This window comes from Nuphar pumila, chromosome 10, assembly GCF_984573655.1.
Source record: "Nuphar pumila chromosome 10, dmNupPumi1.hap1.1, whole genome shotgun sequence".
NCBI lineage: Eukaryota > Viridiplantae > Streptophyta > Magnoliopsida > Nymphaeales > Nymphaeaceae > Nuphar > Nuphar pumila.
This window is the reverse complement of record NC_143258.1, coordinates 111,761,830-111,779,460: the sequence shown is the minus strand read 5'-3', so window position 1 is coordinate 111,779,460 and position 17,631 is coordinate 111,761,830. Positions and strand designations below refer to the sequence as shown.

The 17,631-nt window shown below is 36.5% G+C and overlaps 1 protein-coding gene across 1 annotated transcript; it reads left to right on the top strand.

Annotated features, from left to right (window-relative positions):
- The first annotated feature begins 14,604 nt into the window (after positions 1-14,604).
- Positions 14,605-17,354, top strand: LOC149827927 (G-type lectin S-receptor-like serine/threonine-protein kinase LECRK3). The gene has a single exon (XM_090018291.1). It carries the CDS (start codon positions 14,886-14,888, stop codon positions 17,109-17,111), a length of 2,226 nt encoding a protein of 741 aa, XP_089874417.1. The 5' UTR covers positions 14,605-14,885; the 3' UTR covers positions 17,112-17,354.
- The last annotated feature ends 277 nt before the right edge of the window (positions 17,355-17,631 follow it).

Genomic DNA, 17,631 nt, shown 5'->3' with positions numbered 1-17,631 from the left:
GTGAAGGCCCATTTGTTTCACCCATTGTCGTATGAAAATCCAATCACGGTCAAACACGCCATTGGGGTTTAGTGTCTCGCCAGGACGTAACAAACACGCCAAAATTCATTTCTGGTGGGGGCCATGGTCAACAAGAGTTATTCTTCCCATTGACTGGACATTTGACACGAAAATCCAATAACACCTCCCCCCTTGTGTGATTACATTTTCAACTCAACAGTTTTCTCGCTCTAGCATTAAACCCTCTCAAAACCCTCATTGCCCCTCTTGCACATAGCACTCTCCTTAAGGTTGTTGTGGATTTCATCCTTGACCACCACTGGAAAAACTAGCTTGATAGGCAAAAATTAGTCTTTAGATTGGGCGTGCTAGTGTATAGGAAGTATAAATTTCACATATGCCAATTCTGGTTAATATACTCTAGCGGTGGTCAGACTAACCCCAGCTTGAACCATCTAGAATCTAGATCATCTAGAATATGTCTCGTACTTTGAACCATGTGCACTGTATTCAAATCAGACTTAGAGAAAGCTTAAACAAAGTCTCAACAAACATAATTTAGTCAATGTTGGGGAAGAAATAAATCCCTTATAGATGTATTAAAATAAATCAATATATGTATGTTGGGCAGTTACGATTGTTAGAACTTCATGTGGTGAAACAAGGTTGTTCCTACTTAGGACACCAAGAGTTTGATTTAAGCTCATAGCTTTTTAACCAAGAGTTTGATTTAAGCTCATACCTTTTTACAGATGAAATAATTTATATCCAAGTGAAAGCCCTTTAGTGTATACTTTTTTGCATATGATATATTACTGATTAGTCAAGATAGACATGGTATATAAAAGCAATTATTACTTTGAAGGAGGACACCGAAGAAAAATAATTTACAAATTAGTAGAACAAAAACTAAATCTATAAAGTGCAAGTTTAATACAGAAGCAAGTGAGAGAAATGCCATAAGAGTACAAGATATGTCTATTCATTCAATGATGCCATAAGTTTTAGTATTTAAGGTATATATTACAATAAAATGAAGATTCCAAGAAGATATCACTATAAGATCAATGCTAGTTGGGTTAAGTTGCATATTAAGTGATAAAAAAATTACATTTACAACCGCCATAAGGCCAACACTATTATATGAAGTTAGAATGTTGGAAGACTAAAAAAAGACAAGATAGAGATAGTGTATGCTAAGATGGATGTCTGGGGTTACAAGAAAGGATAAAATTAAAAATGAATATAATAGAATATGTCTAGGAGCGTCACTGATAAAGGTTGACATGATAGCTAGGAAATGAGGAGGGCCACTAAAGACTTGAGAATAAACAGTTAGATGTTACACCAAAGATTGCAAAATGACCAAAGTTTTAACTCTAGATAGACAACAATGGAGAAATAGGACGCGTAAAGCCCACCCCATGTAGTTGGGACGAGGATTCATGATGATATATATTAAGTGTAATGTGTCAAATTAAACAAATATATATTTCCTGTATAAATATGATTTTTTTTTTTTACAAGAGCCAACTCTTGTTCTACGCGTTTAGTTCAGGGACGAACCGAGCTTGAGCTTGACATGGCTAAACAAGAGCATGTGCCGAGTCATGAGCTCATTACATTAATAAATGAGCCAAGCCCGAGCATAACATGTTCCGTTAATTAGTTGGGCTCGTTAATAAATGTATTTTTCTTCTTTCTAGTGTTTTTCAGGCCAACACATGGTTGAGAGAGGAAAATGAAACAAGTCAGAAAATCTACGGTGAGAGATTCGTGGGAGAAGGCCCCAAAAATAACCTTTCAAAATATCGTTATTTAAAGAAAAATAGCATCATAAGTTTTAATTAAGCATTGGGTTGCAGAAGAGCACTTTGACTCAACGACTGTCTGTCTAATTAATGACTTCACTAGCCATTTCTACACGTTGAGATTTTTCCTTCCCTTAAGGTCTAGTCAAACCGCGTTCCGATTTCCATAACATTAATTGTGGTGGTACTCACAACCCATAGTGACAAAAGTTAAAAACGGCAAAATCTCGGGAGTCAACAACTTGAGAGATTTTGAAATTTTTCATAAAATCTTGTGTTTTTTTTCGGTAATTTTTTGGGCAATAAAAATAAATTTAAAAATATAAAAAATAAAATTTTATAAGAAAATATAAATAAAACACATTTAAAAATAAAAAACTCTGGGGCTTTCACGATAAATATCTGCTAAACCGTAAAATATCGCAATATTTGTCATGGATTGAAAATCTCGTGAGAAATTGCCATTTTAAACTTTATGGCAATTTCTCGCAATATTATCGCAAGATTTTTATAAATCTCGCCATATTTGTTACAGAGTCGGTGACCCACGAAGTCAGGAAGCTGGCTTTTTTTTTTTGTTGTTGCCTTCTACCTCTCTTAATTTCCTCCCTTCTTTGTTTCCACTCCACTGCTAATTAAGGATGGGCCAAAATTACAACCAAATCGAGCCTTGTGGGCCCCTCGTCCATGCTTGGATCAACATCAGAATGTTCAGGATGTTTGGGTCGATCACACCATTTGATTTTGTGCCTTCTTTCACTTAATTCGCTCCTCAGATGTGGGGGGGAGCTGGATTGGGTCTTTAAGTAGATGACGGTTTTGTCATCTGCAAATCCTGGCCGTTAAAAAACTGTGCCATGATTTTGACATGTGGCTCCAAAAACTAAGATACCGCCCAAATGTTAACTGCGTTACATCCCGTTAGTCTTTACAAAATAAAATAAAAAAAAGAAAGAAAAAATAAGAAAACGAAAGGAAAGTTGCGACTTTCCTTCGTTAGGTTCCCCTCTCTACTTTCACATTTTATTCGACACTGTTGATTGACTATGAAACATCACTTGGATCATGTTTTTCGATAAAAAAACATGATTTTTTAAGCCTTAAATATTTAAAAAAAAAAAAATCTTAGACCATCAATTTTTTAAACTTTATAAAAAACTAACTGTATATCGGAATCAGATGATCCCAGAGTCGATTCCTATAAAATCAAGCATGTAGAACACATCCCCGTACCCAAGTTTCCAAGTTTTTTGAAATTGTTTTATTGTACCCACACCAATGTGACATAGACCTGCAGTTAGTTTTGAATCTTAGATCCAATTCAAGATTTGAGAATTATTTTTGCAAAACACAATTTTAGTGTTAGTCCCACACCAGATCAAGGTAGGGATGTAAGACCATGGCATTCAAATGCACACATCTACATTTCAGCATCAATACTTTTGCATTGTCACATTGTGGTGCAGCAAGCAAATTCTTCCCTTGTTTTCAACCATCCATCTCAAAGATGTTCTTGATGTAGCCATGGATTTTGCTAATTTTGTTCGTTTATCGGTTGTGTCTAATGATACTTAGTGGTATGAGTCACACTTTTTGGATTTTATGCTGGTAAAAAATGCAGGTTTTCTCAGCTTCGTATGATCCGTTGAAACCATTCTTTGAAATAAAAAAGAACATTTTCGTGTTCTTGCCTGTTCGGGATTTCTTCAAACGCTCCCTTCTCTGAAATGGGAACACTCGGATCTCATGAATCTGATTGTTTGTTTTCTATAACTGTGTTTGGGTTTGGAGTGTTGTGGCTAGATATGGTCAGGAGAATGGGGTATACGGATAGTGTTGGTGAAATTTGTGGTGTTAATGCTTTAGAGGCAAATTTGGGTCCGGCGACTTATCGAGTAAAATGGGATAAGTTGTGAAGTTGTGTGGTGATGATGCAATCTAGCAACTTTGTCCCACTTTTCTGGATAAGTGAAGAAATTATTCTTATCTATCTTGTTGCTCTGGTTGTCTACCTTGAAGGCATGCTCATGCAGGTATTGAGTTTATGCACTAGTACGGGCATTGCCTTGAAGCTCAACTTATAGAGGGCAATAATTCACATTCTTTAGTTAATTCTCCTGACATACATGTTTTAAACAGTAATTAAGCTTATGCAGATGCAATAGCCTCTACTGAGCTTAAGCACGTATGATTCCAACCTGTTCTAAGGTTATCGACTATCACTTTGGGGCACTAACAGAATCCTAGTCCGATTGACCATATATAAGGTCAAGAGTGCCTATCCGGGCTCGAACCATGCCTCATTTTAGTGCAGAGTCCATGTGCATGACACACATGCGATGATATTAGGCTTAAACATAAGCAACAACATTCTTAAGCATGATTTCACATGATTCATGTGCATATCATTCATTCTCATGCTATTGATCGAAGCATATAACCCATCTCATGCATTGCATGTATCAATATCATGTAGTAAAACATCACATTTTCAATTCTGCCAATAGATATAGCATTATCACATTCATTTTAATGTAAAAACAGTCTCATTGGACCACTAGGCACTAACCTACGTATTCTATGTGAGGTTGTAGCGAAAAACAGGTCTCTCGGCTTGGTCTTGGGGTGATTCATTTGAATCCCTCACTTGACAACCTTTATCTGATATCAAAACATCAAGAACTCATACCCAAATACCAAAGAGTCAACTCTTCGAGGATCAGTGGTCGATTCATCTGAGTCAGGAACAAAACAACATAAACATGTCAATTTTCACAGTAGGGATAGACTCTTTGAACTTGGAGTGTCAACTTACTACGTTCTGGGGTCAAAACCAACAAAAACGGGACAAGGGGGTCGACTCTTCATTTTTAGAGGTAGACCCATCTTCTACAAGAGTCAACTCTATGTAAATAGATGGCTGACCCTGTTTAAAAGTAGAGGGTTCTACCTTCTGACACAACATGGGTCGAATATTGAATTTTGAGGGTTGACTCTGCTGCAGTTAGGGGTCTATGTAAGACCCACAAAATTTCTAAAATTTTTAATCAAAATAACGAGAATTTTGTATGTAAAAAATTTAAGTTGTAAAAATATTGACTTAATATTTATCCTGGCTAATTAAGATTTATTAGTATTTATAGAACTAAAAATTAAGGCATTAATTAGTCAAAGTAATTAAATTAGTATTTATTTGTTAAGTAATCATAGTTAATTATAAACTATGTCTAATTAACATTAAGTGAATAATTACACTCGAATTATTAATTAAATTATGAATTCAAATTAAGACTAAATTGTTAAAGTGTTCTTGTAAAGTTTGGATCTATTTTGGATTTGGACCGGATCCAACTAGAAGATCCAAAGTAAAAATTTTATGATTTAATGTTTCTAAAAATAAAATAAGGACCAATATAGAAATTTTATAATTTGAAGTTCCTGAAAGTAATATCAAGAAAAAGTAAAACTTGCAAATAATAAAATATACTAAAAAGGTAACTAGTTGTTAGAACTAGTTGGAATAAAACCAACTAGAGGCCAACTAGGGGGGGGCGATTTTGACCTAGTCCCTACCTTGGTAAATGTAGCCAATGGGATTCCACATGGATCCCAATGTAGAATCTCTATAAATCTTCAGAAAAACAAGAATTTAAAAGGCTGCAAATAATAGCATTTTTGTAGCTTACCAAATTTGTGAAAGTCTTCACATGACTCGAGAAGTTAAGGATCAATCTTGAGAACTTTTTTTTGAGAAGAGGGTTTGACCAATCTCAACCCTACATTTTCTTATTTGGAGTTTCTCTCTTTTTTCATTTAAGTATTGTGTAGTGATCATGCATATATTTTGCATTTTATTCATCCATATTTATGCATGATTCATGAAAAAATCATGTTAAAAACCCATTTTAATCGTTGCTTTTGAGAAAGTGTTGTAAATTAAATTTTTGGGAAAAATCGCATTTTCTAGTTCGACCCTGTGTTTTTCCGTGTTTTAGCTAGTTTAGAATTTTTCTAATTCGTAGTTTGATTAGGTTAGGAGTGTATTTACTAATTTTAATTAGTTTAGAAAAAACCTCTTTTGAAAAAATACATTTGTGAGGAATACCTGTTTTGGAATTTTTGAAAATATTTCAAACTTCCATAGAAAACATGTTTTTGACCTAATATTTTTTATAAATAAATTTTTTTTCCAGCCATGGAGGTTGTTTTTCCCTCTTGAAAAAAATGCAGCTTCTTCTCCCCTCTCTCTTCTCTTCCTCCTCCACAATCACAATCGGTTCTCCCTTGATTTTTTCTGTTCCCCCCCTTGATTCATCTTGCATCTAACCTTCTTCTGTCACCGATTCTTCTTGCCTTACTCTATGGAAGCGTGCGTTGCTCAATAGAAAAACCAGTCTTCTTCTTAACCCCTCCATTAGATGCGGATCGTATGGTTTGTGTCTTCTTCCCCATCTCCGTAGTTTAGGATTTTATCATCGCATGCATGGTTATTTTCTGTGTTTTCATTGCATATAGCATATTTAATTTTATATATGGCATTTTAGATAGATTACGATAGTTTTAGTTGCTATCATTATTTTTTTTACTGTAGATTGTTTAGTTTTCTCGTTTTGTTTTTGCGAAGATCGCGCCGATAGTGCAATAGCGAGGCCATCAAACAAATTTGCGTGAGTTCCTATTCACGCAGATCAAGTTGATTGACTTCAATCAGAACCACATGATCGCGTGTTTGATCACGATCAGAATCACCACAGCCAGCGTCAATCATGCTTGTCCACGTGATTGACGGTAGCCATAGATTTGCAACAATTTTTTTTGTGGCGTTGATTCATGATCTGCAGGTAGGTATAGGCATAACTCGTTTTAGTATTTTTTTTATGTATCTAGCACAGTGTTTCACGTCGTGAATAACTTTTTACAGACTACGTCAAACACGCCATAACTGTCAATGAACCAACGTGAAAATGTTGCTAACGTTTTCATATAAGTTAGTCAACATTTTCATATAGGTTAGTTAATTTATTTCACATGGGTTAGTTAATTTATTTCATATAGGTTAGTCAATTTGTTTCATATAGGTTAGTTGTAGGTATTTCATTAGGTTAATGTTTTCATAAAGTTAGTTTTAATGTAGTCTTTGCTTTAAAAATTAATTTAGCAAGTTAGTATAAAGTAATTAATATTAGGTTGAGTTAGTTGTAACTTACCAATTCTACTCTTTCTTTTGAGTTCACGCTGATCACTATTCCGTCTTATATAGTTTAATTGTTTCATATAGGATTTCATAGATTTTTTTTTTAGTTTTTTTTAATATGATTTGGTCAAACTGTATGGACTTATGCTTTAATTGATTAGTTTAACTTTCAATTGTTTTGGCTGTGTAACTTGTTTGCAGTAGTCGTAAGCTAATTAGATTAGCCACTTATGTTTAGTCTATGATTTCAGTTAAATTTGTTTTAGAGATATTTCTGTGATTTAAACTCACGCTCATCTACTGTAGTTATTAGTTATTAATTAGTTTGTTATGCTAACATTTTACTCAATTAGTTTATAGATCAATCCATGTTTTAGCTATTTTCATAATTCAGTCCTTATTTATTTGTTTAAAGTTAATGTAGTTAATTCTTAATTGACGGGAGGCAGTTAGGTAGTTTAACGTGTTTTAGCTTAGGTTGATTTGAATTTGCTTTATTTGTTGTTTGAAACTCACATTTTTCATTAGTCGTCTATAGTATACATTGCTGCATTTTATTAATTTTTAGTTCATTAGTTGTTCTTTCATACATGTTTTATTTTTCAGTAGGTTGTTTACTTCATTAGTTATTTAATTCATTAGATTGTTTATTCCATAAACTATTTTACATCATTAGTTGCAATTTGGTTAACTTAAGTTAACGTTTTACATAGTTTGTTAGTTTGTTATGTTATTTTGTTCTCTAGTGTAGTTTGTCATTTTATGTTAGTTTACTTCATGTTTTTGTAGTTTTTGTTCATACTAACCTTCGAGTCTTGTGTAGTTTTTTTTTTTTTTTGGTATTTCATTTTTTATTCTTGCAGTGAAGCATTTAGACGTGCGGTGAGCCCTTGAAAGTACCCCTGAAGAGCCCTCTGAGGTCACTAAAAAGTCCCCTCAAAAGGCCCTTCAGGCCCTCAAAAGTTGAATCATTTCAGTATATAGCCCTTATCACTAAAGGGAAGAACAAAAGGGAATCAAAACATCAAGGGGACTAAAGACTCAAGCACTCAAGACTTTTTCTTATTTTTTTTAGCTTAGGATTTATTTTATTCAATTAATTGGGTTTGTAATAAAGCACTATTATTTTATTTATTTCAGGCCTCCGCAAAGGGTCGCACTCTCTTAGTTATTTATTTAATTAATTCTTTTTATTTTTGACAATAAAGAGTAGTTAATTGTTTGCTTGAATACAAAGTATTTTCCCATTTCTTGAGATCGACCCGAACTCTACCACTCGTGCGAGCCGATTTTTATATATTTTGGTGTTTGGCTTTCACACTTGTTTTTACTTAAAATATCTTTTTAAAAATCATTTTCCAAAACTCACACCATGTAGGGTGCCTTAGAGGAACTCTATTCTATATGATTTGTGATTGAGAACAAAACTTGAGGTTTGATTCAAAGCATCATTTCAAGGAAGAAAGGTAAGTCAATCCTCATTCTTGCATTTTGATTTTTGTTTAAGCTCTTTTTCTTCTTTCCCCCAATCGTACAAACATGCATTTTATGTAGTGCATGTGGGTATGGACACTTCATGGATAAAACCATGATTCTTTATCTATATGTTCTCTCTTTTAATCTATATATATTTTTTACATAAACCCACGGTTAAAAATGATGTTCACCAATACTAATGGTGCTTCATCATTTCAAACTATGTTTCATGCTAAGAAAAGTGATTTGCATGTTGTTTTGGTTGCTTTATCATTCTTGAAAGAATTGTTCTTTTGTATTTCATGAATCATACCACTTCTTCTAACACAATTATGGTTAGAGATGTGATTCTCGCTATTGATGACATTTTCACAACTCTTTTACGAATAAACATGTGATTTCCTCATATGTTAAGCATTCTAGTGACTCCTTATGGTTAGAATGTGGTTTATACTTAGGGTTTGTATTTTTCATAAAAAGATATGTGATTTTATAACTTTTTCATGGATATAAATGTTAGTACCTCATGTTTTAGGCATTTTTGAAATTTATTCATAAATAAAAATGTTAATACCTCACATGTTAGGCAATTTGTAACTCATCCATTATCAAGAGGATTTATATCTAAGATTGAATTTTTTAAAAGAGAAGTGATTTTTGAAACATGGGTATAAACTTGACTCACCCATAAGAAGTAGATTTGAAACTCACTCATGGTTAGAAGGTCAAAAGAATGTTTCATTCTCGAAACACCACCATAGACATAATATGGTTTATTCACAATGTGATATTCTTTGTCAAAATTAGTTATAACATGTAACTCTCTTAAAATATGTATGATACTTAGTATCTAAAACAAATCAAAAATATATTTGTTGTAGTCATATATGAAAATGTTTTTGCAAGAAGAAAAAATGAAAAAATGAAAGGAAAAAAATATGGTTATATATATATATATATATATATATATATATATATATATATATATATATATATATATATATATACTTAACGGCAGCTAGATAGACACGACCTGAACCATGCCCATGGTTCATACCAAATCTGGACCATACTCAGATTTGACAAGTCTAAACCAGTTCATGGTTTAGACCTAGACAGGACTGGTCGATCAGACTGGCTTGAACCGAGTCATTCGGTTCAGGCGCAGTCTATGCCTAACTGGGTTAGACTGACCAAACTGAGTTGCTCAGTTTATCCCAAGTCTGAACCCAGACCAATTTGACTGGCATGACCTAGGCCTAGTCTACACTGGTTGGGCAGACCAGCTGACACCTGTAGAAAAAAAAATATATGTTCTCCTAAGTGAATGCCTATATTGCAAAAGTATCTACCTACAAATCACTCGCTTGGATGTGTCTATCCGCTCTATAGGTACTATGGTAAAATAATAATTAGCATAATGAACATCGTAGTATACTCTAACAGACGTGATAACAATTATCTCTGTGTACCTGAAGGTGTAGTCATAAAGAAACAAAAGTTTACAAACACTGCTAACTGTCTAACTTGGTTATTGCATATTCATCTTATCCATGATGTTTATCTACTTAAGATTCCATGTCATGATGTTCAATACTAAGGTTCACATGTTGAATTATCTACATTTATATGGTTGTTAGAAAGCATGTTATGATATCCATGATAGATGCTTAATATTTATCATTATGCATATTATGTGGATTTACTTACCAGCTTGTAAGAGTTTTGACCCTATTTTATAGAAAGCAGGTAATGAATGAGGAATCGATGTGAGAATAAGATATGGAGGCGAGATCGAAAACCATCATTTCTTAATAGTCTTGGTGATCTTAGGACAACTCTTAGGTATCTCAATCCAATTGAGATATTTTGATTTTATTGCAATACTTGTGTTTTCATATACTGAACTATATTATGAAAATGGAATGAAATTGGTTTCTTTCATTATGCGAGTTAGGGATGGATCTGGTTCTAATAGGAATTGTGTCCAGCCTCATTTAATTGTTTCATTTCTATAAACCACCAGAATTGTCTGACTTTTTAAAACTCAATTATATCCACTGCGCCATCTCTATTTCAAAAAAAATTATTTAGTTAAAATCTTACATTGTCTAAGTTGGAGATTTTGGGGCGTTACAGCTTTAGTATCATAGCAAGATTAAGAAAAAATAGTTCAAGGCTCATCAAACATCAACAATCACACTCCAAATATCACCAGCTTTAGGTTCATTATTTTATTCTATGTTAAATGATTATAGTTTACTTATGATTAACTTAGTAGATTAACTTGTGTTTAAATGTGTAACGCCCTAATTTTTTAAACCAAAATTTTAAGAATTTTATTTAGAACTCTTTTACATGATTTTCAAGAAACACAATGAAAACTTTTTTGAATACGGTTTAAGTCTTGGACGAGTTACAGAAACAACACACACCACATGTAAGACTAGAATAACTCAATAAAACCATTGTTTGCATTTAAAATAAATCAAATACTAGTCTCAAGCATTATCCGAATTTACAGGACTTAATCAAATAAACAAATAATAAAATATCAAACCATCAATGCCTTAAAGAATTATGACCCTCTTAGCGTCACCTCAAGCTTACTATCATCATTTTTTAGCCTACTCATTACCTAAAATATTATAAGTAGAAGCATAAGTCCACAACCTTTGTAGGTAAATACCAAACTCGTGAATATAAATATTTCAATCACAGAAATAAACATTAGCATTTTTTTTAGATAACATCTAAATCATGCAACATAACATATCAGAATTAAGCATAAATCATATTTACACAACTAATCATGTTTGTATTCGTATTACAAAAATAAACATGCTACATGCATCATGCTAATTAAATAACAATTTATGCATAAACTCAAATAATGTAATGATTTCATTCAAATTTATTATGTTCTATTTTTCCTCCCTCCTGAATGTACACTCTCAGGTTCTTAATTTTGATTCAACCAATTCAATGTAGGGTATATTATGCCATGTATTTTATTAACTTTATTGAATTAAAGAATCTGCAACCTCACACTGAGGTTCCACTGGATCGGTTTGTGACCGAGAGAAACTTTCAATGGTCTAATACGAAATTGAATCATACTCTGCAAAAATTTTGAACATACCACCTAGGCCACTTGGTAATTTGGTCGCCCTGTGATCAGAGACTAGGGATTAGGCAGACACCATTTTCCTAAAAAAAACAAACAACAGCTAACCTGTCATATGTACTCTCACTCTCTCCAAAGTTGGCCCCAGTCCAAAGGACCTGGTATGAATGGGTCGTGGGTGTTATTTAATTATTAGGCTTATAAATTAAATTACATTTACTTATAGCACACACACTCGGGCTCACAAGCCCAATCTCCTCATAAAAAATTTCATAAGCAAGTTTGTTTTGACCCATTCAAATACCCATAGTTCACACTGTGAGCTTGGGCTCCACGAGGCAATTATGTGATTATGTGCATGAATATTTTTCTGTCCCTAGTGCACTACAGACACTCATATGTTCCACCGAATCCAGGATCACACCCGAGCTATACACATGCTCATATCATACATCATTATTAACATGTCATATGCCCGCAGGCATACATAAAGGTTATAACCATATGCAATCATGATCATGCTTAAACAAACAATAACATGTGTAACAATTTATTTTAAATTAATCATGCCTTATGATATACAATGTTCATTAATATGCATGTCATATGAATGATTATAAATCAAGAATAACGTGAAATATATTCAATTTGCATGCATATAAACTCAAATTTCAAGATAAACATCCATAACCATGTTGCATGATGTAAAATACAATTAGGCATCCATACATGTCATAATATGCAAACACTACAAGAAAATCATGGATTAGCGACGGACTATATCCTTCGCTTATCCGTCGCTAAGCCGTCGCTAAACTGTTTAGCGATGGATAGAGGCCATCGCGAATTTTTGCTCGCTAATTAGCGAAAAAACTTATCTGTCGTTAATGTCGTCGCTAATTTGAGACAGCTTAGCGACAGACATTATCCGTCGCTAATCTGTCGCTAAATTTAAAAAAAAAATAAAAAAAAAAAATTGATCCCTGTCGGGCGGTATTCCGACAGCAATAAGCCGGACTTATACCGCGCCCGACAGACATTGCACAGAACGATCGCTCTGCCTCGTCGCTGGACTTGTATCGTCCTTCGTGAACTGGTGCTCTCTGGCATCGTCGTCCTCCGTGAACCGTCACCATCCTTCGTAAACTGTCCTCCGTGAACCGGTGCTCTCCGGCGTCACCGTCATCTGTGAATCGGCGTCGTCATCCTCCGTGAACCGGCATCGCCGTCCTCCGTGAACCGGCGTCGCCGTCCTCCGTGAACCGACATGCTCTCCGACGTCGCCGTCCTCCGTGAACCGGCATCGTCATCCTCCGTGAACCGGCGCCGCCGTCCTCCGTGAACCGACATGCTCTCCGACGTCGCCGTCCTCCGTGAACCGGCATCGTCATCCTCCGTGAACCGGCGTCGTCGTCCTCCAGCGATCACTCTGCATCATCGTCGTCCACCATGAACTGACTTGCACAGAGATCACTCTGCATCATCGAAGTCGGTTTAAATCGAGTGCGGTCGATTTAAATTTCGAACGGGGAGAGAGAGAAAATTTCGCGCTCGGTTTAAATCGAAAATTAGTGAGGGAATTTTTCTGTCGCTAATTAGCGACGGATTAGCGACGAAAAAATTCTCACGCTAAATCCCTCGCTAAAATGTTTTCTTGTATTGAGAATTAGTGACGAAAAAATTGTGGTCATTAATCCGTCGCTAATTAGCGACAGATTAGCGATGAAACAACTTTCATCCCTAATCTGTCGCTACTTAGTGACGGATTCATGAAGAAAGTTTTCTCTAGCTAATCTGTCGCAAATTTGCGACGGAAAAAATCCGTCGCAAATTTCTGTCGCTAATTAACAGTTTTCTTGTAGTGAAATTCGGATCTCTGTTAACCTGATTTTAAAAAAACCACTAAAAATTACAGGAATTGAATTACACCTCCCAATTTTACTAGGACTGCTCCCATATCTCACAAATACAATTCAAGAAATAGAACTGTTGTAATAATAAAATCAAGAAAATTCTTGAACTAAACCTTGTTTAAATAAAATATAAAAAAATTTATCTTGGTTTGAGAAATTTCTTCATACCTATAGAAAAATCTTTTAACAAAACTCTTTTTACAGGATCTTATATATGTTACTTTTCATCCAGATTTTTTTTAATTTATTTTGATAAGTCTTGATTGGGTCTTTAGAATAGTAAAAATTGTTGGTCGAAACAGTCCTATAAAAAGAGCATAAAACTTTTGCTCTATTAGAATGGATATTTTGTCTTTAAAACTGATCTAAACTGTACCAAACAAGCTTTTAAATTCAAGTTTTAAATGTATAAAACATGTAAGTATTTTTATTTTAATTTATTAGAGTTTATTTTTGTATAGATATCAATTTGTGTCTAAAATTGATTTATATAAAAAACAAAGACAAAAAGTCACTTCCGATCCACTGATCATGATTTACTGGACTGCCAACTCAGCTCAAGCATCCACCTGCCAACGTTAAGCGATTATTTTTCTCAGTATTGATGATTTATGGGGGATGGTTAATCGGGCGCACATCAGGTCATGCTGAACACGAGCGTTTTTGCTCATGAGGACATCGTGGCCGTCTGTTTGCATTTTGGATGAATGCCACGTGGTTTTATTGACTTTTGAGTTTTTTAAAATGCAAATCTGATGGCCATGATGTGTTCAGCATGACCTGATCCGCTTCCTGGTTAATCTCCTATTATAAAGAGATACGTCAATTGAGCCATTGATTTTTAATTTAGAAAGGAAAGGAGCCCACCTCATTTACGAGGAAGGTGTTTCTGGTACTATAAGTGGGTGGGTTCAACCAACAATAAATTGATTCCCTTTTGATGCTGACAACAACCAGAATTGCAATAACGCCTTAAGGTGCCCTTCAGCTGAAGTGAAGGAGAGATGCTGACAACAACCAATGGTTCTTTTTTTTTTTAGCTTCGGTCATGTACGAAACCATGTTCCATTCTCATACCTTCAAGTTTCCACGCGCTTTCAAACTCCCTACAAGAAGCAGCTTCTTGTGTATGCACTTGCCCCGTTAATGGTAGAGAAACCGATTCCCACGAAGAGGTTGCCGGCAACGGTGGAGAAACCGAAAGCAAACTCGCCGGAGGGAGAAGTCCAGGCGGATGGGCCGTTGAGGGAAGAAAGAGAAGACCCGAGAGTAACGTCCTGGTAAGGTCGAGTCTGAGAGAAGACCGATAATGGTAGCAGCAAGAAGAAGCAGAGGATGGAAGAGAGAACCTCCATTGGAGCAAAATGAGCCTAGGACGTCTCTCCCTCACTCTATCTCCGCAGATCTGGTTTGAAAAGATTCCCGAAAAGCCTCTGGTTTGGACAGCAAACAGGGACAGTCCGGCCACGAAAGGATCAACCATAGAGCTCAAAACAGATGGTAGGCTCATACTAAAGGATCCCAAGGGCGTTGAGCTCACGGAAATTGCAAGAAGTTTGGATGGCGAAGTCGGCTCCGCAGCCATGCTTGATACAGGCAACTTCGTACTTCGGAGCTCGGGCGGCTCCGATTTCAAGTGGCAGAGTTTCGACAAGCCCACAGACACCATCTTGCCTGGGCAGGTTCTAAATGCAGAACAACAGCTGCTCTCTGCATTCTCGCCCACCAATCTGTCCACTGGAAGGTTTTTCCTCAAGATGCAGGCCGATGGGAACCTCGTGATCGATCGGGTCAGGCCGATGGACAGCATCGTTTATTCATCGGACACAGCAGGGACCACTGGAAAATTGGTTTTCAATGCCACCGGCCGCATCTACATATTGCAGTCCAATAACAGTATGCACTATCTCACACCTGACAATGCAATCCCAACACCTGCAAATGGCTTCTACCACAGAGCAACTCTAGGCTATGATGGGGTTCTTCGGCAATACAGCTATCCAAAGTGGAGCAACAGCACTTATTCACAGTCCTGGAACAGGGTGTGGAGCACAACCGATGATCCGTGCAACGTTCCAAGCGTTTGTGGGATCAATGGCTACTGCGTCTCCATAGATGACCAGAAATTCGATTGCTTGTGCCCCACTAACTTCTCTTACATCGATCAGGACTACAAATTCATGGGTTGCAAGCAGGATTTTCAGGTGCAGGACTGCCGGAGGCCGATGGATGATTATCGGTTGGCGACGCTCCAGAACGTAGACTGGCCCACTGGAGATTATGAGCAGATGAAGTCTGTGGATGAGGGAAGTTGCAGAGAGGCTTGCCTCTCGGATTGCCTGTGCGCCGTGGCCATCTACAGGATACAAAACTGCTGGAAGAAGAAGATCCCAATGTTTAACGGAAGGCTGTCTCCAAATATAGGATCCAAAGCACTGATTAAAGTGCCCAAAGATAATGCATCATTCCTTCTTCTGCCACCTGCAGCAGATGCCATAGACAGGAAGAACAAGGATGATGACAAGTCACCGCCTCCAACATTCATTGTGGCATGGGTGCTGCTCGGCGGTTCAGCGCTTCTGAATCTTGTCCTTATTGCTGGTTTCACCATCCTCTGGCCACATCTGAGAAAGCCGCAGAGACTGGAATCGAGTTCCGGGGTGCTGCAAACGAATCTGAGGAGCTTCAGTTACAAGGAATTGCAAGTGGCTACTGGTGGGTTCAAGGAGAAGCTTGGGAGTGGATCCTTTGGGAGTATTTTCAAAGGGTTTCTATCTTCAGAGGATGGGAAACCCATTGCTGTAAAGCAATTGGATAAGCTGGTGGAAGACGGGGACAAGGAATTCAGAGCAGAAGTGAGTGTGATAGGAAGAACCCATCACAAAAACCTTGTCCAGCTACTCGGTTTCTGCGATGAAGGTTTGCACAGATTACTGGTTTATGAGTACATGGAACAAGGCTCTCTGTCAAGCTTCCTCTTGAGAAGTACTGGACTGGACTGGAATCAGAGAGTCCGGATCGCATTTGCTATCGCCAGAGGGCTTCTGTATCTCCATGAGGAGTGCAGCACGCAGATCATACATTGTGACATTAAGCCCGAAAACATACTCCTTGATGGCAATTTCACGCCGAAGATCTCTGATTTTGGATTAGCAAAGCTTTTGAGACATGATCAAACAAAGACCATCACAGACGTAAGGGGAACAAGAGGTTATGTAGCTCCTGAATGGTTTAGAAAGATGGCAGTCACTGCGAAAGTTGATGTTTATAGCTATGGAGTGATGCTGTTGGAAGTCATATGCTGCAGGAAGAATGTAGAACTGAACAAGATGGATGAACAATCGGCCATACTAGTTTACTGGGCCTACGACTGCTTCGTCGACAAACGTCTGGACAGGCTGGTGGAGGATGATGAAGATGCAAGAAATGACATGAGGAAGGTGGAGAACATGGTGATGGTGGCATTGTGGTGCATTCAAGATGATCCATCACTTAGACCCACAATGAAGAAGGTGACGCAGATGCTGGAAGGTACGGTTGAGGTTGCAGTGCCACCAAACCCCTCTCCTTTCATAAGTTCAATGGACTGAAGATGATCCGGCGATCCAGTATTTACCATGATCACCACCGACAGAAAAATTCACAGTTCGAAACAAAAAAAAACTACTTGAGGCATCTGGCTCTTGAATTCTCATAAGATAATGGTGGACCTAATCATGTATCTATTGATAAATCATAAAGTGCTTTTCTGAAATTTTGTGTCAGTTCCGAGTGTAATTACTTTTGAGTGGATGTATTGAGATTATATATACAGCTCGTAGCATGTTTGCAAACACTGCGCGTTTCTCTCTAGAATCTAAATCGTTTCCTTTTCTCTCTGAAATGGGCAATGTATCTTTTTCTTTTTTTTATGCATCTCCTCATACAACCATAATGAAACCATCTTCTCACGTTTGCAATCACATTAGAAAATGGTTCTTGTGAGAATCATTCTAGAGAGGATGGTTATTTTTTAGTTGTAAGCAAATGTACACCCTTTTGGGGCATTTTGGTAGTGTTTATGGTAATGGAACCCATTGCAATCATGGAGGTCACATGCATCATTTGTAA

Excerpts from the sequence above, each read along its gene's own strand:
- LOC149827927 (XM_090018291.1), top strand. The coding sequence starts at position 14,886 with ATGAGCCTAGGACGTCTCTCCCTCACTCTATCTCCGCAGATCTGGTTT.